This window comes from Sinohyriopsis cumingii, chromosome 11 (genome assembly GCF_028554795.1).
Source record: "Sinohyriopsis cumingii isolate HCF-2022 chromosome 11, ASM2855479v2, whole genome shotgun sequence".
Lineage (NCBI taxonomy): Eukaryota > Metazoa > Mollusca > Bivalvia > Unionida > Unionidae > Sinohyriopsis > Sinohyriopsis cumingii.
Genome location: NC_142971.1, coordinates 21,332,374 through 21,360,122, shown reverse-complemented (window position 1 = coordinate 21,360,122; position 27,749 = coordinate 21,332,374). Strand labels below are relative to the sequence as shown.

At 34.6% G+C, this 27,749-nt stretch overlaps 1 protein-coding gene across 1 annotated transcript; it reads right to left on the bottom strand.

Annotated features, from left to right (window-relative positions):
* Window positions 1–1,875: 1,875 nt before the first annotated feature.
* LOC149787728 (uncharacterized) lies at window positions 1,876–27,679 on the bottom strand. The gene is made up of 3 exons (XM_089973934.1): window positions 27,521–27,679; window positions 15,589–16,885; window positions 1,876–7,997 (listed from the first exon to the last, which is right to left on the bottom strand). The coding sequence occupies exons 2-3, from the start codon at window positions 16,862–16,864 to the stop codon at window positions 5,479–5,481; spliced, it is 3,795 nt and encodes a 1,264-aa protein (XP_089830060.1). The 5' UTR covers window positions 16,865–16,885; window positions 27,521–27,679; the 3' UTR covers window positions 1,876–5,478.
* Window positions 27,680–27,749: the final 70 nt, after the last annotated feature.

Sequence of the window (27,749 nt, the reverse complement as noted above, 5' to 3'; positions counted from 1 at the left end):
TCCTCTTCTGACAATCATATACTCATTATTCCCACTACGAAAACAAAGTCATATGGACAGCTTTCCTTTGCATACCAGGGCCCAGCAACGTGGAATGAATTGCCCACTGAACTTAGACACAAAGACACAGTGATCACATTCAAGAGGGCTCTCAAAACTCACTTATTTCAACTGCAAGAACAAACTTAAAGACCTAATAATGTTTCTTACCTGAAATATTCTCAGCATGTTTTTTACTTTTTAATGTTTTTATAATTTCATGGTGTTTGTTTTTGTAATAATAATGTTTTTTTTTATCTTATAGTTGTTGTCTAATGTTGTAAAGCGCTTAGAGCTTCTAAAGATTAGGTGCTATACAAAGTCTTCATTATTATTGTTATTATTAATGCCATTTTTCACCACAAGATAGGCTATACATGGCGGCCAGTATAAATGGTGGAGGAAGAACCGGGGAAAACCCTGGGAAGAACCACCGACGCACGAGAAGCTACTGGCAAGCTTTCTCACATACCCACATTGGCTGAATCTGAGACTTGAACCCATGCAGACAGAGGAGAGATGGCAATGGTACCTAATGGTGAGCGCTTTAGAACACTCGGCTACAGTCAATGTGGTAGTCCCATGGCAACAACAAAAGTATCGTTGACATGTCTGCATCAAGAGTCTAGCTTTTCCAGATATCTAAAATGGGGTGGAAAGGATCAGAGGAAACAATGGAGGCTAAACAAATCTGTTGTCTCAGAGGAGTATACAAATGCTAAATACTGCACCAACCTAACAACAGTATCCCAGTGTTCTCATCACTGCTTTCCCAGTGTAAAAATTAAATTTGTACATATTTTGTGCGATTTGCACATGTGCGCACGCTGGCAACATCTCTGGTTATGATATTACACATTTCTTCAAGTGAATGGTTTTCTATCAATGATGTTTCATTGTCCGAAGAGATGTTTTCTCACATTGAGGCTCATGCCAAATTTATCTGATGATAAATAGTTGATGGCAAGTCCACCCCTATTTGTACAAAAGTTTGGCAAATATTTACTGTTTATCTCATATTAAACTCACCCCCAACTTTTGTTTAAAACGTTTTAGTTTGCCTAATATTAATAGCAATAAAATTTTTGGTTAAGATCAGAAAATAACAAGTAGTAATACATGAATACAAATAACAATGAAATATTATTGCTATTTTATGTTGCACAAGCATAATAACCAGTTAATACAGAAATAGATGCGTATATTTATTTTTTTAAAAAGAGATCCACCAAGGATAATCCGTAAAAGTTGACAAGCCTATTTCCAATGGTGTCCTGCAGGATAAAGATTATGAGGCAAGGTGTATATATTCCAAAATAAAATTATATATTTGACTGTGACAGATTACAATCAAGCATTACAAATATAATTGGAGAGATGCTGTAATATACCAGTGGCCTAAGTGGTTAGAGTTGTGGGAGGTCATGGTCTCGAATGCTGGCCGAATCATACCAAAGACTTATAAACAATGGTACTAGCAGCTGCCTCACTTGGCACTCAGCATTAAGAGGTTAGTGTTAGGACTGGTTGGTCTGGTGTCAGTATAATACAATGGGGTAGGACATGATGCCACATGTCTGCGGCAAGATGCCTCAGTACTAGACATCACTATAAACTGCCACACTGCAGATATCATAGCGATATGACTGAAAAATTGTTCAAGCTACTTTAAAAACCTAAATCACACACGGTAATATAATTAAGTTGGCTACCTGGTCTTATCATGGAAGACATACTGTCCTCTTAGCTTATAAAAGTGTTGTATCAGTATTATGTGTTACTGCTTCATACTACTCACGTACATACATTTCATTGTAAAAATGACAAAGACACAAGGAAGATTAAATTATTATTTACTGCTAGACTTTAAAATAATTTATTCAAATTTTATAATAATAATAATGCATTGGATATATTCCACAATAAGAACTACAATACAAAGCCTGACAACATCTTGCATAAGCCACAAATTTTGAACATGTTATAAAGACCTGACAAATGTGTTGAAGAGGAGACCACAGGATGAAGACATATTTATTAGTGTGCACATTACTAAGTACTTTTACACTGTAAATATGGATGGGGCACCTTGTCCATTGATCTCTCACACTTTAGTCAAGTTTTGCATTTAACTCGATTTCTGATTATTGCAGTTTGTTGAGTCAAGGAATTTTGTGTGGATACCATCTAACAAAAAAACAAACAAAAAAAAACAGGTTACTATGGCTTATATTTCATGTCTCTGACTTGGGTTCAGTTTTGTATGTAGGTCAGTTTCTTATGTGTGGATGCAACTTGGTAAGTATAACATCACAGAAGGAGTAGGTTACTGATATCCACCTGATAGCTTTAAAACCTCACTGACTAAGGTCAAATGTTGCTTTTTTTCAGTTTCTCCAGCATTGATAACCAAAGGGCTTCAAAATTCCCATATCTTTTGCTATCCACTAGTCGCATCATCTAAGTCAATTGTGAAAGCCCTATTACTACAAAACAATATTATAAATTCATCACAATTACTGATAAAGAACAATAAAATCAATTGAATGTCAATATCACAGGCAAATTTGTCTGAAATAAGGCTGCCTGATCAAATCACATTTGCAGCTTGAAAATGTTGGAATGTTTATTTACATAAGTTATAAAATTAAAAAATAAATAATTAGTTTTTCAAATGGACTGCATTAAAAATGATGTTTGTTACTATATGTTCATATTAAATACAGCTGATTAACAGCTTGCACTAAAATATTAAAAGCACTGAGAATTTTTTCAATTAAAAAAAATTTATTTCATGGATATGTGTAACTTTCTGTCCATCAAAAGAAAATTCATTCAAAAAAGTAATACCCATTCTACTGCAAATTGAATCTACATATTTTGATAAACATAAGATGCATCATGGTTCATAAGTCCCAGAGACTTGTTTATCAGGGACTTTTCAAGGACTTCCAAAAGTGTTAAAGGAGTATTTTGTCCTATGAAAATGGAACTTTCTCCATGTGTTACCTTTTCATTCATAAATGAATACACAAGTGGAAGAAAATTCATAATTAATCAGCACACTGTTAAAGCAACAACTAGCTACTTGTCTGATAAATATTCGTATCATGTGTCAGTTGATCCACCCAATTTTATCCCATTTTACACGTTATTTCTGGAAAATATATTTTTAAAAGCCACAAAAGAACTGAATAAAAAATTGATATAATTATTGTTTCAACTTTTTTAATTCCTTAATATTGTGGAATTTTTCTGTGGCCAGGACTTAAAACAAATGTCTGCTTCTCTTTCTGACCCCAAAAAACACAACTTCCAACATACCTGTAAAATATACAAACAGCTTGTCATGCTTTTCAGAAACTTCTAAGCTACTTAAAAACAAGTGTGATATACATTAATATATTTATAAATTACCAAAGCATGCCATTAAATTATGCCATTTAAAGAATTTCTTTGACTTTGGGTAAATCAAACTTTAAACTGTTTTACAAAAATTTAAAACCTGCAAACAATATTGTCTCATTACATAACAGCTGTAAAACAAATGTCTCAGTGTTTCTACCTCAGAATCACTATTAAACAACACACACCAATCTTATTCATTCAAAACTGAAGCCAATTTAATTCTGGACCCAATGTGACTTTACATGGAATTAAATATACTTTTTTCCACCAATAGCTCTCACATATTTCATGAAAAGGTTTAACCTAAATAGAATCTCTTGAATAAAAGTTGTACATAATTTGGAAATACTGGGTCAATGATTCCTTTTTGTTGTTGCTAAAGGATGTGAATTAGATATAACTGAACAGATCTAATAATTCCACAAAAGACAGTAACTGTTTGTAAAAAACTGAAAAAATGTACAAAGTTGTACAAGATAAAAACAAACAAACCTGTTAATAAAGGGTAAAGAAACATGGGCCCTTTCTCTTTCTATAGCAATAGTTTTGTACAATATCATTTTCCAGTCAATACTTTGACTGTTATTTTACTAAAGACATCCTGTATACACTTTCCAATTATGACAATAAAATGCTACGTCAAAATTAACTTCTAAAATAACTCCATATGTATAATTTTCTTCAGTAAAATACATGATACATGAAAACCTGTCTTGAGTGATCACTGTTGAGAGAGACAACCTGTCTTGGGAGACATTATTTTTTGGCAGAAGGGGTGGTCTTCCAAGACAGATTCTACTGTATTATATATTTATCAAACTACATCTTCATAAATCATTTTCTGGTTTCCATGCATTAATTTGGTAAACATCTTTAGGTCTATATACAGTAACTGCAGAATCTTTTAGATAAGATACAAAGGAATCCTGCATGGAAGTTGTACCACATAAATGCTAACCATATACCAAATTTTATCTGATCAAAACTCTGTTTGACCACTGCAATTTTAAATGTCAGATTTAAGTACTCAGTGTAACAGTATGGACCAGACATGGCCAGCTGAATAAGCAACAAGCAATATACAAAAGGAAACAAAAATGAACACTACTTTGGAAAATATCAGAACAATGTACAACAATCATAGGAAGATCAGAAAATATTTTTAATCATTATACAGATTTTCAATGCTCATGTGCTGCTCGTGTTAACAGATACGTATCACAAGTCCTGAGAAAATTCGATCATAGTTCAGGAAAGTTACAACCGAGAACAAATGACTGCAACAGTGTATTTATAATTTTATAAAATAAACTAACTATATTAAATAGTATACAAAATTGTACATATTGACAGATTAAGTTAAACAAGTGGATTGGTGTTTTTTTTAATGCATGTTAAAACTAAAATTTTGCACAATAAACTTTTCAATAAACCTCTATCAATGACTGTGTTAAAAGTAAATTTTAATTTTTGCTATCCCTCATCCAGGATAACCCTTGTTCTATATGGCTATTTATCACAGCTGCAGGAGGGAAATCTACAACTACAACTCGTAGAGGAGACGGAAGTGAAAATTATTTATATGGTAAACATTGTGAAGTAGAATTTAACAATGATGGCAATATTACTAATGGCATAGATTTTTATATACTTCCACAGAAATCTGAAGCAGAGAAAATAAGTTTGTCCAAGTTGATGTTTTCTTCTTGCTGTTACACAAGGTGCACACCAGATTATTTCCCATTTTAGGATAACTACTGGACTCCAAAAAGTCAAGCAAGTAGGAGGCAAACGTTGATTACCTGTTAAGGTATGGAAAAACTAAGTTTCCATGCCCCAACTGAAAAACTATAGTCAACGTAATATCCACAGAGCTGAACATTTTTTCAGGATCTCCCTCCAATTAAACAGTTGGTCCCAGATATAAAAAGGGTACAAATGTATCATGATATGTTTATAAATACAATGGTATACCACAGCACTAAATTTTTCATAGTGCACAACTTGACAAGGTAACATCAGAAAACTGCTTTAGCAGTTTGACTCTGGATTGGTTATGAAAGTACTTTTTTTATCTTGTTTAGCACTGTCTAAATCATCTGGCCTATTCTCATGTGAAGGAATTATTGCTGGTTTAAGGTCAAACCCTCCAATATTAAAAGAGACATGCTCATAGCTCTCTTTGTCCCCAAGGTCAAAATCAATATCAGGCTGAGCATCTAGCCCCTCAATTTCTGGGTCAAGGTCAGGGGGCTCTGGCGTCTGTGTATCTGTGCTGGAAAAATCATCATAAGCTTCAATCACTTCAGTCTTTTCACTAAATGATACACGCTTCACTGAAGAAGATGTTAAAAGTGATGCAACATTGTTGTCACTTTTCTCAAAATCTTCTGAAGTTGCTAATTTGGGGGACAATGGTAAATTTTCATCTTTTGCCATTGAAACTTTGTCATCTGCATCACCACTTAAATTTAAACTCAGTTTATCTGCAGCAGTAGGTTTATAATCTTTACTGATTTTCTGCTCTTCTGAGTCTTCAAATAAATCCTCTTCAATCTCCTCTGAAATTTCTGTATCATGCTCTTGAAGCTTGCTTTCTTCTTTGGTGAAATTTGATTTTCCCTTTATACTGGATTGCTCCTTCACAGGTTCACTTTTTTCTGAAGAGATTTCACGTGATTCTCTTTTCTCCTCATATTTCTTATTTTCTTCAAGTTTTTTATTATCTTTTTCTTTCATATTAGTATCTTCAATTTTTTCTGTAGCAGGTAGGTCTTTTACATGGTTTTCTTTCAATTCCATTTTGCTTTCTGACTTCTGATTTTTCTGTGTTCTTATGATGTCATCCTTCTCAGTTTCTGAGGCACCATCTTTTACTTCTGTATTGTAACCGGTCCCAACAACTGATTCCTTTTCTAACTTTGACACACTGGTTACTAACTCGCTTTTATCACTCTGGTTGCTTTCACTTTTCTTAGCAGTCAACTGTTCCTCGTTGCCACTCGCTATTGATGAATCTTTTGCACTGGTGGTAGAAACAACTTTCTGATCTGTGGCATCACATCCCTGAGGTTCTGGCCTTTCTTCTTCACTAAGTCTCTTATTAATGTGATTTGCAAATAATTTACGTTGCATGGATGCTACGTGACGTGGGGTACCTTCTTCTGGTGGGAAAGGAAGTTTGAAAGGGTTGGATTTGTTCTCTTCAGACATAATTTCATCAGCTTTCTTTGTGACTATGATCGTCCTGGGAGATTCCTTTGAGTGTTTTGGAACAGGAACTCTAGTTTTTCCTGGGGGTGCAGTTTTGGGTCTTCCATGACTGGTACTGGAACCTTTGAACTGCTTTGCAGCTGCTGAAGGACGATCGCTTTTTGAGCTATCACTCAGTTGGTAAGACCGTTTTGTGATCTCTTCTTGTGAAGCTTCACTATCAAAATCAGCTCCTCCAAAAGATGTGTTGAGCTCATCATCTATTTGCTTTATTCCTGTGTCGACCCTCTTTTTCTTGTTCTTAATATTTTCTATTCTTCTTTTTGCCATCTCAGGAATAATATTTGCCAGCTCTGGATCGGATTTTGTGAGCTCTTTCTTTCTTTCTGCTTCCATCTTTTTCTCAGCATCTTCCTTTCTTTTGATCAACAACCACTGATCATAGGACATTCTTGCATCATCGGATTTATCCTCATTTGATGTCTCCTTTTTGTCTGCTTTTTTTTTTCTTTCAGTTTCTCCTCTGGAACCTTCTTTTTGGGGCATCTTAAATTTAATATTGCCTGCAACGGGCCTTTTATACATGAACTTAGTTTGGGGAGGGAGGTGGCCATCTTTAGCAGTCTTTGATTGCTTTCCTTCTTCTATCAATCTCTCCTCATGAATTTGTTCTCTAACATGTTTTTGAGTTTCTTCTCCTTTCAAATCAGCTTCATTGATCTTCGACTTTGATAAGCCTTCTTGCTTTGACCTGTGCCTAGGTGGAGAGGACTGGGGTCTAGTGGTCAAGCCTTTTCCTGGAAGAGAAATATCGACATTCTTCACATCTTTCTCTTCTTGTTTCTTCTGCTTTTTCTCTTTCCTGCGTAAAATAGCTTCTTTCTTTTTTTCAATCATCCATTCTTTGACATTTTTTTCAGACTCCATCATTCTTTTAAATACTTCATTTGCTTCTAAAACTGCCTTTTCATGTTCTTCCCTTTTCTTGGCCCTTTCTTTGGCCTTCTGTTTTCGATACAGTTTATCCTTTTCTTTCAGCCATTCTTTTAATCTTTCATTGTCAGAATATTTAATATGATGATCAATTCCAGGTGGAGATTTTCCTCGTGATGAGGTTATGGTCGAATTTGTGGTGGTGCTTACTTTGTCAGTTTTCTCTGAAACGGAAGTATCTGCACTCTTGGGCAATTTCTTTTTCTTTTTTGAAGATTTCTTCCCACTCGGTGGCCTCCGAACCAATATGTCGGTTCTGATTCTATTGGCTTTGCGAGCTTTCTCTGCCACTATTAAGCTTCTCAGAGTTCCATATGCAAGGTCATCTTCATATGGGGTATCATCTGAAATTAGATACACACTAAATATAATCTCTGATCTAAGATATTATAATACTCCTGTTCTTCATAATTCAATAATGCTGCATAGATTTTATCATTGTAAGTTATAGATTTTTGCAGTGTTACACTGTCATATAGTTCTAGATACAAATATGGTTTACAGCTTATACAAATATGTTCCTATACAAAAGACAAAGTGGGTTAATCGTCTGATTTCATGCTTTTTAGGAGGGTGTGGACCATCTAATAAATGGTTGGTTGCAGCAATTATTTCATTATTATGCAAGGGCAAAGAAAGATGTAACTAAAGGTATACAGTACACCTACCAGTAATACATGAATATACCACAGTCACTTACTTATAAGTCAAGTCAAATTGCAAACTAACAAAGATCCAAATCTGCCATAGCAAAATGTGCCTGCAGACCAGCATTTAAGTTGGTTGCTCTACTGATTATTCCAACGATCTGCTGGTGCATTATGCAATGGTAGATCTGGGTCAGTGCAGTTTGCAATTGGACTCAGCTTATAAACTAGTATATACAGTAACAATATTACAACACAGTGAAACCTGCCTAATCATACAAGTGTTATACAAAGGACACCTGTTCATAGGGGACATCTGTTAACACTTTAAGTTAACTTATTTCACATGTATATAATGACACAATTACATTAAGGACAAAGTTGTGTGATCCCCTGAATGTCTTGTGTAAATGGGTTTCATTGCAATTTGCTCTCTGTACTTTCCTTCCCTGCCTAATGAGATTATTCCCAAAATTATCAGCCACTGCGTTACTAAATTTAGTTTTGTGAATTGGTTCAGAATTCTGTAATTTCATCGAAGAAGCTTTTCTTCATGGGATGAAACACACCTTTGCAGAATACCACAAATATTGAACAAGACTTCTTGCTGCAGGACCAATACATGTAATTGATAATTAAATTTATTTCCTGATTTTTAATAAATATTAAAATCTGGAATAGGAGATAAAAACAAGATGGCAGACACCTTGTAAATTTGCACTCATAAAAATGACACTACTTTAAGCTGAAGTATTCATTTCATGCTTCCTTCATTTTTGAAGACATGAACCAATTTTATAGATCTTTTTCCTCCACATTCCATTTTTATCACATGAGCAGCCTACATATGACATAAATGAAATTCTCTTAGTAGGAACATCTTACAATACAACATAACTTAAGTTCTCTTAACAGGAACACTGTATAATCAACATAGCTGAAGTTCAATAATAATAATAATAATTAATAATAATAATAATAATAATAATAATAATGACTTTATTTAGAGATGAAGCTCATTTGGTCAACTGAACAATCTTCCATGAGGTCTTCTATAATGACATTTGTACAAATATATATATATATATATATATATATATATATATATATATATATATATATATATATATATATATATATAATGCACATTTTTTACAAAATTAGGTGTCTTTAAACAACAAATGCTGTTAAAAACTCAACAATTGATCTACTGCTACAATAAAATATGTGCAAGGCTTCAATGATGACTACATACAGGATTCATACCAATACCTTTAGTAATGAACATGTGTAAAATAGTATAGGTGAGTACATGATATAATGCTGTAAAAAGTAGTACTAAATTAAACAAAATCATAAAAATGACTGTTTCTGTAGATGTTGACCAAGAAGCCTTTTAAAAGCTTGGCATGTGTCAGCTGACTTTATATAAGGTGGTATGGAATTCCATAGTTATTAATGGGAACATTTTATATACAACATAACTTAAGTTCTCTTGACAGGAGCATCATATAAACAACATAACTGAATAATGTGCATAATTCATATTTTTTTAATTTATTTTCTTTAATTTGTAGGAGATACCCTTATCTAAATGTGATGACTTCTTGCTCAAGTTTATCTGCAACATATTTAGATAAAAGAAATCAAGTTTTAACTGTAATCCAACAAGTATATACATATGCATCTCTGCCATAATCAACATATGTATCAGGGTATCACGTGAAAGACAATAAAGTGGTTATTTGGTATTTAGTAGCATTAAATCAGACAAAATAACACAATATGCTAGTGAACTGAAGCCCCCAAAATTAATCTAGAGCTACAAAACATACTAACTTTAATGTCCCTGAAAAAGTAAAGCAACAGTCCAGCAATTGGTTATAATATTTCAAAATAATAATATGGCCCTTTGGCAGTAAGGAGAATTGTAATGATTTTTTAAGACTGCTTACCCTGCTTCTGTGTCATAAAAACATTTTGGAACCTTGCCTAGTAACTCTAGATGTAAGTACAGCCACAAACAAGCAAATCTTAACACTCCAGGCATGTATTCCTGAACATGCTTATTTAGTATGTCTAACCACAAACATTCCCCCTCTCACAGGCTTGGTTTGGGGCAATACAAGACCAAAAGATGTTTCCAACATGTGTCCAGCAGGAATATATTATGGTATGGCATAGCTTTGCATATATTCAACTGTAGATAAAGAAGCTGAATTTTTAAACTTCCCCAGGGCATCAGTAAAAGAGCAAACCTTTTTCTGCATCTACAATAAGCACATAATAATCATCCATACTTAAACCACATAAATAATCATCTACACTAACTACATAATCATCTACACTAACCATAAAAATAATCAACTACACTAACCACAAAAATAATTATCTACACTTAAACTGCAAAAATAATCATCTACACTTAAACCACATAAATAATCTCCTACACCAACCACATAATCATCTACACTAACAATAAAAATAACCATCTACACTTAAACCACATAAATAATCATCAACACTTAAACCACAAAAATAATCATCCACACTTAAACCACATAAATAATCATCTACACCAACCACATAATCATCTACACTAATCATAAAAATCATCTACACTAACCACATAAATAACCATCTACATTTAAGCCACAAAAATAATCATCTACACTTAAACCACATAAATAATCATCAACACTTAAACCACAAAAATAATAAATAATCATCTACACTTAAACCACATAAATAATCATCTACACCAACCACATAATCATCTACATTAGCCATAAAAATAATCATCTACACTTAAACAACAAAAATAATCTACACTTAAACCACACAAATAATTATCTACACCAACCACATAATCATCTACACTAACCATAAAAATAATCATCTACACTAATTATAAAATAACCATCTACACTTAAACCACATAATCATCTACACTTAAACCACACAAATAATCATCTAGCCTACAAAGTGTCAATAATGTTTTCTGTGTAGGCTGATTTGAAAAGCCATTCCAAGCTAGATTCACAAAATACCCCTTTTTGGACACTGTTTCAATAAATGTCTGCAAAAATGGCCGAGGGAAAAACGTACTGCACATCTACACCAACCACATATCTAGCCAACAAACTTTTGTTAGATCCTTTAGGTAGTGTGACAAACTAAATCCAAAAATGTCAACCTTTCTGACAACTTTTCAGAAAATTTCCCCAAAAATGTCCTTAGCAAAAGAAATAAATAAATCCTGAAAATGATGTGAATGGAAAAGTGATCACAAACTGAATTCCCCAAATACCCCACTTCTTCAAGAAATTTCCCAAAAATAGACAAGAGGAAAACAGTAAAACTTACTGCACATCAGTTACAACAACCTATCTAGTGGAAGAAGAAGCGATGACAAGAATTCCCAAACTACCCATGTTTGACAATTATATTAAGAAATTTTCCCAAAAATGGATCTGAGATAAAAAGTAAAACCTTATTGCACAATGACACCAACTACATATATGGCTGCCAAAGTTTCAAAACATCCTCCAATAAACAAAGCAGTAACAAACTAAATTCTCGAAATGCCCTAAAATATGTGAGAAAAGCAAAACCTTATTATACTTATCACGAAAACAAAATTTCAATACAATTTTCAAACCGATGTGGGAAAAGCAGCAATGATGAACTATAATATTCCCCAACGAGTCCGATTTTGAGTTTTTCATGAAACCTCTACAAAAATCAACCTGATCAAAAAAGTCAAACCTTATTATCATCAACCCTAGAAGGTTTCAATAAAAATCCTCCAACCAGTAGATACAGAATGATGAACCTAATTCCCTAATACCTTATTATTGAGAATTTTCCCAAAACATTCCTGAAAATGACCTAGAAGAAAAAAGTACAACCATACTGTATGTCTATACCAACCAGAATATCAGATTTGCACCAGTTCCATTTATGACCAACTAGACATAATAAAAAGTCTTTTGACGAAAGAACAGTATCAATATGACCAGCCATCTAGAAGTAGCAATAACAACATTTTCAAGATGGCCAATGTAGTGGTGGATGTGATTCTCTAAATACCACAGTACTCTATGATTCCTCCTTCAAGAGACTGAAGAAGGCTGCCAGAAAGTGATTATAGGCCTTAACCTCATGGCCTCCAAGGTTTTAACTGTGAGGCAAGCCCATGCCCCAGTCGCTGCCTCTGTGTTCAAGGGAAGCTTATGGGTCCAGGCTGCCAAATGAACCCGATAGCTGAAGGGAGAAATCAGTCATCAAAGTGTTGAAGGAACAGATAACCCCTTCTGCTCCCTGGCAAACTCCTGTCCATGGGAAAACATGTGTAAGCTTCCAGACTATTCCTGAGTTGGGAGCAACAGAAGGTCTCAACAAGATGAGAACCTCTAAACAATGGAGAGGATCATCTTGTCCAGAAGGTTTAGGACACAAATCTCCAGAAAGGTGGTGGTAAGCTTCAAACACTGCCTTACCGAATGTCCAAACTTCCTCCTCTTCCAAATCTGGCCCAACAGTTGGAAAAGAGGCAGGGACCCCAACTGAGATGGAGGGACCATCCCCAACTGTTTTTCCAAGAACTCATCTGAGTCCACTATATGGGACATGACATCATCATCCTAAGCCCACTCCCTGAGGCAAGAAGTTCCTTCCAGTATATCTCTCTCCAAAGTGGGAGACACTGAAATCAGGTTGCCCACATTCTGAGACCATTCAAAGGGAAGGGGTGGTGATGATCGGACTAACCCTACTCTCCTTATTTGAGTAGGATTGCTGATCCCTTCTAGATCTTGGGAGCTGGTGGCAACCGTCCTCCTTTGTCTTTACCCTACAAGCCAACAGATATGTCCTGTCATATCCACTCTATCATGAAACCATAAGCTGGACATCCAGGGTACCTTTGTGGAAGGAAGATGGGGAGAAGAAAGATTCACTTCCAGTATGGGTAGTCCCGACATCTATAGGAATTATAATGGCACACAGAGGTGGAGATACTGACCCTTCTTCCTCTCTGTGCAAGTTTGGCAACTTTCCATAAGTTCCACACATGGTCTAACTAAGGTGATGTACCACAGATATTAAGTGCTTCTGACAGACTGATTTTTGTAAGGTGAAGTTGTTTGCATTTGCACCATGTATACTGAAGAGAATGTTTGCATATGTCTATATTACTTTCATGTACTGTGGCTGAAATTTCTTTACAAGGTGTAGTGAAGAAAATTGTGCATGCACACAACATCAGCCTTAAGTACATATAAACCCAAATACTCTAGCACTTATTAGGGAAAACAAATTAACCCAGGTCAGACTATACCAGCTTCTGAAAATGCAATGAATGAAATAAAAAATACATCAAAAGTTTTTTAAAACATTATCAGTTCATATTTTTACAATTTACTTTTAAAGTCCAGGAAGTGAATGACCCAGTGCAGCTATCGGTTTTTTGATACACTCAATAACCCAAATTAACCCATCATTCATATACCCACAATCAATGGAATTATAACCCAAATTAACCCATCATTCATATACCCAAAATCAAGGGAATAATAACCCAAATTAACCCATCATTCATATACCCAAAATCAAGGGAATTATAACCCAAATTAACCCATCATTCATATACCCAAAATCAAGGGAAATTTTAAGTTCTTTTAACAATACCTAAGATCTATAAGTTCCTTTATAAATACCCAAGAGAAAAACCTGGGAAACTCTTTTCCTTTAAAAATTAAACCCTATATAAAATATGAAACTGTATAGTGCAACTTAACGACAACAAATTGTGCAGCTGTCCATATGTGTACACCCTGTGCATACTAGTCAGGTGGGGAGCATCCCACTGGCCTTTTCTGTGGCCATACTTTCCACCTTGAGACAAGAAAAATTCTAAAAGATAAAAATTCAAATAAAACAAAAAATCCAGAACCACAAAAGGGTAAACAATACCTACCCTAGCTCTGGAACAATGAAGGGGATACAATTAAATGAAGCACCACTTTTGCTAAGCAAGGTACAAAACAAAGACAAAAACAGAAACAAGAATACATTCATTTATACTGGAACATTTCAGTGAGGATTTACTTTGTTTTTTTTACTTTAATCTGCATAATCAACAGAACTTGTGGATAAAGAAAAATGTTATGATATACCATATGTACTTGCTTATAAGTCAAGTCAAATTGCAAACAATAAAGACCCTGATCTGCCTTAGCATAATGCAGATCAGGTCTATCTTGTTTGTTCTACTGATTACTCTTAACAAACTGCATCCTAGATTTGCCAGCACACTATGCAACAGTAGATCAAGATCTGTGCAGTTTGCAGCTGGACTCGTCTTATAAGTGAGTATAAATGATATTCAAACATTATTAAAATTAAGAGATTTTTGTTCCATTCTGTTCAAATTTTTAGTCATTTCCAAACCCATCATCTACCTATTCATTAAATCTTTCCACATGCATGTATGTTATCTTTTTTGCCTGTTCAACCTTTATCTGCATTCTAACCCTTCCTGCTTTTTTATGTATTATTTATATATATCTTTTTTTGGAAAACTTGAATTTTCAACATATGGTTTTCAAGTTGAAACAAAGATAAAAAGAAAACAAGTTTATATTTGTAAAATAAATACAACATTTAATTAAAATATCCTGCATTTTATTGTACCATGTTTTGTTGCTTCAGCTGTTATACTTTAGGGCAAACTCAAATCCTCCAAAGAAAATTCTAACTTTCCAGTCAACCCTGGGCAAGCTGACATTTAAAATTTTTGTAAAGCCCTGGGACACAGTGACCTACATTTAAGATGAGGCTGTAGTACTCGTCAAAGTGCATTCCCTCACTTAGTTTCATGGTACCAAGTATAACATTATCTTATAAAGAATGCAAAAACCTGAGCAAAAGCATATCCAAGAACATACATGTACACATTGAGCCCCCTCCCCTCTGAAGAAACTGACTTCCACATGCTTAAAATTCAGGAAAGGTGTACATGTGTATACACTTTTACCTGTTTAGATGCCAATGCCAGTGGGCAGTACAAAGCTCACCTTCTACTTCGTAAAGGTGAGCTAAAAACGATATATGGCAGAGAGAAGAACAGCATAACATTACACACTTCACATTAGTGTATAAGACGGTCCATATTCAGTTTAACATTGCACTAAATACTGTATTTCTATCTACAACATCTAGTCAAACTAGACCATCTTCAATCAATTAGGACCTCAGTAAATGCCTGATATATAATTAGACTTACACCACTCTGTTTCCTTTGCTGTCTCTTTAGCTGACATTGGTCGTGGATAGGATTGTTTTCTAACTTCTTCTGGTAAGCTGCGTGGGACCAGAACACCTTTCGGAACCTGGCCATGACTGACATAGATGTACTGATCTCGTAACAGTTGCATCTGGTGAAACTGATGCCGGGTCATTAATGTTTTCTGGTCAATGAAGGGGGAGGATGTTAACTCATCTAGCTCAGCATACTTCTGTTGTAGTCTCTCAACCAAGAAAATATCCGGATTAAGCTCAAATGAGTTTAACTTGCGCATTTTTGATCTAGTCAGAAGCCTATTACTCTGATAAGTCTGGCCATCTTTGGAGTCTTTATTTTGCTTAGAAGAATGGTCTTGGCTGGACCCTTTCCGTTTCTTGTACTCTTTCAGTTTTTTATTTAATTCTTTTGAGAATTTGTGTCTTTTCTCTCTTTCTGGACTTGAACTTCTTGACCTATGCTTTCTCCCGCTCCTGTCCTGATCAGAATCTGAAACAGAACTCTTCTTACGTCTTCTGTGTCCAGTGCTGTCTGAGCTATAGGAACTAGAGGAGCGTGACCTACTACTGTCATCACCTGACCTTTTTCCACGATCTGACCTTGAACTTTCTGAGCTTGACTGCCTTTTCCGATCACCAAAAAAGCTATCTGAATCAGATTCATTATTCTTTTTCCTATCATGATTATCCCTTGAACCTGAATCACGTTTCTGATCATCAACCCATACATCAGAACTCTCAGAGCCTGACCTTCGTCTGGACTTATGCTGGTGGTATCTACCTGATGAACTGGAAGACCTCGATCTAGATGCTGATCTTGACAATGACCCACTCCTTGAACTACTCTGTGACCTTGACCTTGACTTTCTTGCTCTTTCAGATTTACCTTTTCCATTCTGTGGTGAATCTGCATGATTTCTTGGTCTATCATCATTAGTAATATTTGCTTTAGATTTTCCTTTGCTTCCATTTTTCTTTTTGGAAGAGCCAGATCTTTCTTTCTGACCTTGATGTTTGTCCTTCATTTTTCTGCTTTTTTTGTCCGAATCCGAATCTAAACTTTCTGTATTGTGATTTTTTAAGTCCTGTGTATCTCCAGTTTTTGGATTGGAAATGCTGTTAAAGAACCGATCAAGCTTGTCTTGTTCTGATTTCTTGGAACCTACACCTCCTCCACCCCCTTTAGCATCCTCCTCTTGAATCAATTTTTCCAATAAATTTAAACTTCGTGGCTTTGGTGGCAACCCAGGATCAGCCATTGGAAGGTGTCATCAGCATATCTGGAGAAAAAATAACCAAGATGTCATCAAAATAAAACAGTAGTAGAATCAAACCATATGAAGCAATATTTCATAAACAAAACTGAGAAAGAAGTAAATGGAAACAAATTGTTATATGTGTATACATGCAATTTAACAAAGTTCACCATCATATAATATGATATATCACTGAAATCTAGTCCTCTGTTCACACTATCACAATCACTTATCCAGATCAGTATAGTATCTTAACTGCCAGCAATGGTCACTGCTATGATAAAAACCACCCACACCTGACCTATAGAAACCAATTGCTGGCAGAGGAAGCCATGATGGCTCAATGGCTCATGTACCAGATGCAAGACTGAAAGGGCATCAGTTTGAATCATACCATCAGATCAGCTGGAGTTAGTCACCACTGTGCATCCTCATGAAAGGCGCTTTTTACCAATTGCCTCAGTGCTAAATAACCTACATGTACCTATATTGCTATGCAATAAAAAACCAAACCATGAATGAGATACCTATGTCTCAACATCATCTCCCACTGGCTTAACAAAAAAAGTCTTTCATGAAAGTGATGTCTTGCCTGTGACAGCAAAGCCTATGACTACAATAAGAAACTAATGTCATGTCTGACACTGTAAAGCCTGCAATGGGAAATTGTTTGAATTATGAGAACAGTCACATCTGCACCAGGGAAACTGTCATGTCTGCACTAGGAAACCACTATAATGTCTGCACTTGGGAACATCGTCGTGTTTGCAAACTAGGGAAATATTGTCATGTCTGCACTAGGAAATCACTATAATGTCTGCACTTGGGGAAACACAGTCATGTTTGCAAACTAGGGAAATATTGTCATGTCTGCACTAGATGGACACTGTTATGTTTGTACTGGGAAAACATGTCAAAAACAGTTCCATTTCTGTACTTGGAAAAAACTCATGTCAGCACATGGACAACACTGCCATGCCTGACCTAGGAAAACAGTCATGTCTATATCAGGAAACAATAGCCTTCTCTTATAAGAAACACAGCAATGTAAACACAAGGAATTCACAGTCTACATTAAAAAAATACTAACATGTGTACTTGGTAAACAAAGTCATGTCTGCACAAGATAAAATGCTGTCATGTCTGTACTAGGAAAACACTATCATGTCTGCACTAAGGAAATAGTATATCTGCACTAGGAACTGGTACATGGTCATAAAAGGTTAACGTAAACGTTTACTTGGAGTCACTCATGTCATTACTACTTCAACATGATATGTCCAAAGTGTAACAAACATAAAATTCAAAATTATATTATTCAGCCAGAACACACAAAACAGGCAAGATGAACAACACAAATGCTCACCTATTTCTACTGTAATAAAAACCTGAAAATGTTTGATGTTACTTTATGGTTATGTGTGTGTGTGTGTGCAAGTAGGATTTTTAATGTAGCTTTAACAGTTTTTCAGTCATATCGCTATGATGTCTGCAGTGTGGCAGTTTATAGTGATGTCTAGCACAGGGGTCGGCAACCTTTTTTACATAGCGTGCCACTTTTTTTCTGGATTAATTACAAAATGAACAAGCGCGTGCCACCAGTAAAAGAGTAACACTGTTAAAATTGAGATTTTTGGCTGCCCTTTGCATGCCACAAAAAACCTCTTGATGTGCCACCTATGGCATGCGTGCCTTAGGTTGTCGACCCCTGGTCTAGCACATGTGTATCATGCCGCAGACATGTAGCATGATGTCCCACCCAGTCACATTATAATGTGACCATGCTGACCAGTCCTAATACTAACCTCTTAATGTTGTGAGCCTAGCGAGGCAGCTGTTAGTACTATTTTTTAAGTCTTTGGTATGACTCAGCCGAGGTTCAAACCTGCGACCTCCCGCTTCTAACCACTAGGCCACCACAGCGGTTACTTTACGGTTATGCCAATTCTAATGGAAAACAGATGGTGATATAACTCATCCATTTGTAGGTTGATATAAACTAGTGTACAACATTATCAGTCAAGATGAAACCAACTAGTCAAAATATCAACCATTTTTAAGCTTTTTATTCTAGTAAAAATTAGTTATGACAACTTTGGTCATTTCAATGTTTTTTGGTGTTTCTGTTTGTTATTTCCTTGTTTTGCACTTGCCATTGAGAAAAAAACCAGTCAGAAGTACTTAGGCTAGTCAGAAACTAGTTTTGCATCGTTCATTGTCAGTGTATTGCATATATACATACACATACAAACACAAAAACATGGTGTGATTGTTGCTACTGCAAATACATTAAACCCATGAAATAGTGTCTCTTGGAGTAATACATTACCAGTAATGTGACTTATTAATGATAATAATGAACTGTAATACTGGTAATTAGAACACCCTATTGAAAAGTCACAATGGAAAATGTTGGCTTAAAAACACCTTTCATGGCACTTTAACAAAGACAGTTACCCTGTTGCCAGATCATTCTTATTGCCAGGGACTGACTATATTTACTGTACTGTTTAAAATTATGCTCTAATGGACCTTTTGTACTAATGTAGAATTTACAGCACTTGTGTATAATTATGGTATTGATAGAGGCTAATATGATACTGTAAGAACACAACCATATGTAAACATCTTTCAACCTTTATCATGCTGATTTTGCCCCTTTTACTCTTGTCTGAAACAAATTCTTTCCACATATAAAAGCATCATTCTTACAAAGATGCCAACTTTCTACATATAAAGGCATCATTAATACAGAGATGCCAACTTTCTACATATAAAGGCATCATTATTACATAGATGCCCTCGTTCTATGCATAAAGGCATCATTAATACATAGATGCCAACTTTCCACATATAAAAGCATCATTATTACATAGATGCCTCTTTCTACATATAAAGGCATAATTATTACATAGATGCCAACTTTCCACATATAAAGGCATAATTATTACATAGATGCCAACTTTCCACATATAAAGGCATCATTATTACAGATATGCCCTCTTTATATGCATAAAGGCATCATTATTACATAGATGCCAACTTTCTGCATATAAAGGCATCATTAATACATGGATGACATATATCTGCATATAAAAACATCATCATTACATTGATGCCAACTTTCCACACATAAAATCATCATTATTACATGTCATAGATGCCTTTTGCTACATATAAAGGCATCATTATTACATAGATGCCAACTTTCTGCATATAAAGGCATCATTGACGCATAGATGCCAACTTTCTATGTATAAAGGCTACATGGGTGCCAATTCATCCTTATGAGAAATCCCAGCATCAATTTTGGGGAATTAAAGCAGCCCATCCTGAATGGATAATACGTTTGTTAAAACTAACAAATTTCTATTAAATCATATTACATTTTCGTACACATCTAAACAATGAGAATAAATGATGTAATCATCTTCTAATTCCAGAACCTTAAATTCCTTAACCATTTTGCCCATAAACATAAATTTTCCTCATAAATTATCTTTCTCTTTCTGTTCTCTTCATCTCTGCCAACAGCATCAAAGAATAACCAAAATCTGATGCTGAAAAAGTTCTAATTATTCACTAAAAAATAAAAATCAGTACATACCCTGTACATAAATGTATTGACTCTATTACCACATGTTATTGAATCATGTTAAACAGTTACATGCAACTTTATACAAAACTGTATAGGTGCTAAAATATTGCATTCTTATATTAAGTAAAATCCATATTTTACATATGGGATGGGGTAGGGATGATGAAGTGCAGTGGTAAACTCTTCTAATAGTTTTCCAAACCAAAGTTTAAAGTGCATTTGCTAATATGGGGGGCTAGGTCATCATTTCTGTGATGTACATAAACCTTTGGAATATTCTGCTGTCAATGAAAATTATATCTCATTACCTTTTACTATGTATCTGATTAAATTTACAGGTTTCATTTCTGTATCATATACAGTAACCTTAGTAAAATTTTGAACCTTAAAAGAGAAATATACTCTTTGTTGTTCAACTTTTTTTAAAATAGAAATAGTGATTTTCAGAATAATTATGATGTTGACATTTGTTATTTTTTTGCAAATGACCAAATTGTGATTGCAATTTCCAAGCACACAAAATACAGAGATCTATTTGACAGTGTAATGAATGAATGAATGAATGAATGAATGAATAAATGAAAAATTAGTCATTATAACTTGGACAATATATAAATTCTATCATTTAACCATCAGCTTACTATTCATTTTGATGTTCTTAAGTATATCTATTCTTTTTTTAAAATAACAGTGACATAACTCAAACAATGGATTATCCCAGCTTCATTTGAAAGATAATTTGGATTTTAGTGTTCTCCACTAAACAATGCTTAAGGTTTTTTGGTTTTTGAGTTGTTTTCTTTTCTTTTAAACAAACAAATCACCATGACATATGGCAAATAAATAAAGATTTTCCCCAAATTAAATAATGGTTAGGATTACCATACCTACAGTTCTAAACACATCTTCCATTGCCTCTGTTTCTCTTTCTCTCCCTCTTCTCTCTCCCTATCTCTCTCTCTGAATCTCTCCCTTTTCAAGTTCTGGACTGAACCAATGGTTTATGTAAGAAAATAGCAGTGTAAATATACTGCCATAGCTACATACATCTTCATTTAAAACTGAGACTTTACTTTGTTGATGCTGCTGTTTCAAACATACATGCTTGCAAATGTCTTATTGAGAGGTTTGATTTAGTATACTTTTTCTTAACTTTTTAAACAGCATTTGCATATAAAACTTCCTCATCCAAAAACCAGCATTATTTGTATAACTTTTGGCAAGGCTGAAATTTTATTGTAAATACACACATACTGATCTGCAGGTCTTCACATGTCATAAATACAGTCATGTGATAGTGCCCTCTCTCTCTCTCTCATCGATTCAAATAATTCTACATTTATCATGTTTGTTTTACCATAGGCATAAAATTAAGGTCTTCACATGTCATGAATACAATCTCTCTCTCTCTCTCTCTCTCTCTCTCTCTCTTTCTCTTTGATTCAATAATTCTACATTTTTCGTGTTTGTTTTACCATAGGCATAAAATTAAGGTCTTCACATGTCATGAATACCATCTCTCTCTCTCACTGATTCAATAATTCGTTTTTGTTTTACAATAGGCATAAGAATAAGAATTCTTGATACCAGTAATCTGCTTTTTGCAATACTGCAAATGTGTACATGAACTAATTTAGTCCCTCATTTTCAACACTTATCTTTCATTATTCTTTTATTCTCTCCACTACTCCATAGATTTAATTTTGCTTTCTTTTGTTGGCTGTGTTTAATTTAACGCGAAACATTTTTTTATGTAACCAGCTTAGCAATTATCTGTGACTGTTCACAACCAGCTCTCTTTATCTCTCTAGTATGTAAATAACAAGTTTATTACTAACTATAGATGTATATCTGTTACACTTACAATTCAATAAATAATATCTTTATCAGATGTCTTTCTGGTCACATTTCTTGTGTAATACCAATATCCTCCAAAATTTAATATTCATAATACAATTCATTGTTTTTTCATGGAACAAATTAAAATATCTGGCTACCTGAACAAATATTCAGTTTCTTAAAAGAGTTTTGATTTTAACAAATGACAGAAATCTGATTACATGCCAAAGGATAAAATGTACCACTGACCCCAATTTTCCATGCTTGAACTTCTAGGATTCAAATTGGTACAGGTTTTACAATATTTTTGTTTTCTTGTCCATGATCAATTTTTAATTGAAATATTTATTTTAATGGGAAACTGAGCATAACCATAAAAACTATCTGCTAATTATTTTCACTCCATCAGTGACCTTCATTCTTTAAAATACAGTATTTTATATACCATCACACACAGACTGGTTCCATAGCTCATAAAGTACTCAGTTGACTGGGACCCAAACTTACATTTTCTTGCATAATAAATGCTCCCTTATATAGCAGTTTTCCTGGAAACATCCTGCAAAGCATTTGTTTGCCAAGTATATTTGTCACGTAATAATAGATTTGAAGATATCAAGGAAATTATTTCAATTTGGGAACCCAATGTTCCAAAATTGATGGCATTTTCCACAAATGAATAAAAATGTCTCTCTGTGACTTCTTGATATATGCCAAGAAAAGTGTTTTGGTTCCTGTGTGGGTATGTAGTGTATATCCTAAGTTAAATGAATTTCATGGGATACTGCAGCATGCCTTTGACAATTGATGTTGTAGGGTTTAACGCTATTTTCAGCACAAGAAAACCTATACATGGTGGCCAGTATAAATGGTGGAAAAAGAACCTGGGAAAACTCCAGAAAGAACCAACAACCCACAAGAAGCTACTGGCAAGCTTTCTTACATACCCACATGGTTGAATCTGAGACTTGAACCCATGCAGACAAAGGTGAGATGGCAGTGATCCGTAACGGTGAGTGCTTTAGACCACTCTGTGCCCCACATGCCTTTGACAAAAGTAGTAATCCATGATCATTATAGAGGCACTCAGTCAATATAAAATAATCCAAATCTATGTGTTTCTCAAAATAATTACTCTTCACTGAATGTGGTTACTTAAAGTACCCTTGATATAAACCCTCATTTGCCCTTTAAATGAAAGTACAACCTAACAAGCTGTAGCACTCAATAATAGCTACCTGCTGATCAACTTCAGGCCTACACCTATTAACCTTTTGTACTCATCAGAACATCAGCATTACTACCTTTGACACATGGGAACAGCTATACCTCCAACACAAACAACCACTATAAACAAAATCTTAACAAAAGAGTCATTATTCTTTGCAAATGACTATGTATATGTATCAGTGAAGATCAAACAATATTCAGCACTGATTGGTATGCCAATGACTGTATCAATGAAGATCAGATAAATTCAGCACTGATAAGTTCCGTTATGATGTTTAATTGAAACCTAATAATAGCCCAAAGACCAATGGCAGTTGTGACTTGTAACAGAGTTACAATGATAGGCAATTCAATTCCTCTATAACATTATTGTTTATTTCTAAACACTGTAATTTGATTCAGGTAATGAGGAGGCCTTAAGAGTATACAGTCATAATTATAATACTTTGTTCTTCTCCTAAAAACAACACCCAATATGTTTCATCTTGTGGTTAAAACAAAACCAATACATTTTAACTCATGTCTTTGCTGCTCCTTAAAATATCACACTTTTAGGTAACACGTGATGAAATACGTCTGGTATTAACAAAGGAAAAGACAATATCCTCTATCTATTGGGAGTGATCCAAAATAGCTCAACAACTATTAGACAGGAATAAAATACAAATACAAAAAGATCTGTACTTATGTTAACAGTGATATTGAAGTGTATCAATACATACCATTATAGCAACATCTTGTTATGTCACTTGAAATTATCATTAGGCATAATTACTATAAATAAAGCTGTATTTCTTGTCATTTATTTATGATAATGATGTAATAATGTTAACAGTAACAGAACAGTTTATTAGTGAATTCCAATGGCAATAAATAAAGAATCTTTCAGCTTACTTAAGACAAAACAAAACATAACAGGACATAGTTTAGTCAAGGTAAGAACAGGTCAATAGTTTATTTTAACATGACTGAAACCCAACCAGATTTGGTGGTTGGGAGGGTTTGGTAGTTATGGGGTATTTTTGGTACTCAAGTAAATGCTTCTGATAAAATAAGGACAGTATTTATATTAAAACAACCTGCAACTAAATTTGCTTGGGAAATTGTGTAAAGCCCCAAAATATTGAACCCAAATTTATTCCAAATCTTAAGAATTCCTAACTGAAAGAGTATCATTAAAATTCCAGTCTACTACTGATATATGAATTTGTGCAAATAAAAATGTATTCTTCTATGAAAAACATATTTTTCCATAAGTTATATATTTGTCTCTTTCTGTGTGGAGTGATTGCAAGTCAAAACTAAATGAAGACCTGGATAGGACAGTGTAACACTTGCTAAGCACCTCTGTAGTCCCTGGTTGTATCCTGCACAGTTACATGCACTGTCAATCTACTTTTATTTATGTGATATAAACATGTATTTTAGCAATCAAGATAAAAGTAGCAAAACATCTGGAAAATGTATTGGTCCTGACAAAAATTGCCACATTTTTTAGCTACAGATAAAAGTGGTTTATAACAGCCATGGATTCAGCTTCAGTGCTTTTCTCTTGTCCTCCAACTTGGGGAACCTCATATCTTTATCTATGTCAAGAATACGGAAGACCATGGGGCCTGACTAACAAATTTGTCAGAAAGTAGGGGCCAAGGTAGAAAAATCCATTCCACTGGGGCAACTTAAAATTAAACTGGGCAACCAAATAACTTGAAGTCAAAGCCTAACTGAACAGTTTTTGATGGCAATGGTTTAAAAGCTTGTTTGCCATGATGCAAAATTAATACAACGGGCTTTTCTGTATGAAATAAAAGATGTTCAATTGATATTTTGACACTCATTTTTCAATAATTTGCAAAAACCACTTCAATGTTAAATTTAGTACAAATGAATAATTAAATTGGAAATTCCATAAAGACTTTTAGACAGGCAATCAAAGGTATTTTCTGGACAAGTCCATTTTTCAAAAATCTAATTTCCTACCTGATAGCATGGGCTCATTTTCATGTTGAAATTATCCATGTGCCACACTAATATTATCACAATCCATAAATTACTATACTGTAAAATAGATTACTGATATACATACCAACCTCATGGTCTTGTCCGAATGAATGAGAGGCAATATCATTTCAGATGTGTTGAAATACAGGTTATATTTCAAGTCTGCTTAGGACATGTGTAACAGAGATCACAGCTCAGACACTGTTTTCATACTTGACAGGGGGCCCAGAGTGGCCGAGTGGTCTAAAGCGCTCTCTGTTACGGATCACTGCCATCTCATATCTGTCTGCACTGGTTCAAGTCTTGGATTCAGCCAATGTGGGTATGTGAGAAAGCTGGCCAGTAGCTTCTCGTGGGTCGGTGGTTCTTTCCGGGATTTTCCCGGGTTCTTCCTCCACCATTAATACTGGCCGCCATGTATAGCCTATCGTGTGCTGAAAAATGGCGTTAAACCCCACAACAACAACAACAACAACAACATACTTGACAGGATAACCAAAAGATTTCAAAGAAGACAACTTGCTGGTTATCAGTTAATGAAACCTTTCAGCCATTTCAGGTTGCTCCATATTACTGGATGCAGAACTAATTTTCTTCATCAAGGCTGTTTGATTTGTATAACAAGCATCTTGACGACCAGAATTAATTAGTGACTATTAGTTTTATTAGTGATTCCTCACATTAATCACCAGATACTTTAATGTAATAACTATACAGCAACCATAAAAATGTTATAGAATGGGTCCAGATTCCCAAGCAGAGATTTACTAACAACCTGGTTTTTTTTCTTCAAAACCTGTTACCCACCAAATGTATCGTTCCTATTTTTCCAATTGTTTTTTTCATCAGTATAGTACTTGTGTTATATCTGACTTGAGAAAGGTAAACTATTTGCATCAATTATTGCCTAATATTTCTGAACAAATATCTTCATGATGCTTTGTTTTCCACATACTTAACCATCTGAGAAGGCCAGTTGAAAAGAAGTTGATTCCAAAGTAAACAATAGGAAATGCCAAATTTTAATAATTCCTGTATTAAAATACCTGTTCATATGTCCATTATGGTTGGATCAGTATACTTATGAACCAGTACTGACCAATAATGCACACTGACAAGATAAACAATAACTGTTCTAAACTGTTCTGATTTGATACGATATGTAAAAATTCCAACAAATGTCTCAATTTGTCATCAAAAATTATGAGCAATAATCTGAGTAAATAAATAAAACATATTTCCCCTATGAATTGCCCAGTCACACAAGACTGTAAGTATACAAAAATTTCCTATGAATTGCTCAGTCACTCAAAGACTGTAAGTATACAACAATCTCCTAGGTGAGCTACACAGCCCCGTTTCAGTTTCACATCCAGCTGCACAACTAATGGTCCAGCTAGTTTGTCCATTTATTCTTGGTTTGATTTTAAATACCCTAAAATATCAATAAGGGAATTAATGTTGTCACCCTAAGAGTTTTATCTCATCTTTCATTTCTAGTCTCCAATTACTACGTGTAATGGTGTAATGTTATTCTGTTACCTAAAAAATACATGCTATTAATTTTTTTTTGGACAGAAACAGAAAAAGGAATTCCACAGTTACCATATCCAAATGTTTGGTTATAACCCAACTTTCTGACAGAGCTTGACCACCCAATACTCGCTGTCGGAAGAACCATGCAATTACTTATGTTGTGAGTGTGTCCCCAACCCCCGACTCTTTCCAATCATTATTGGTTGATAAGGAATGATCACCGCATCAAATGAAATTTGGTGGCGACCGACCTGAAAGCCTCAACTATTTTATGTTACGTAAGATCTGTAGCATTTTCAATTAGTGAAGTGGACTACTTATCAGAAAGAACCCATGGTCTGTATTGGCTGCGTGCTTGTTCAGGAATTCCAACATGATAATGCTTCCAAACATGTTTCAGCTTAACACAATAAATTGTTACATACAAAATTCCATATAGATCAGGGATTACAAACCTGTAAAGTCGATGTCAACCTAGCCAAAGCTGAACTGTTACTGTCTCATGTTTGTCAGGTGATGGGTGTCATATCCAAGCAACGGCACAACAGCATCCATGTTTCAGTGCACACGCGAAATTTCCATCTTGTTTACATATGCTCCCAATAGCAAACCGGTAGTGCCGATGTATCAATTAATTCACTCCTACGTGAACAAAATAAAAACAATTACAGCAAATTGACACTA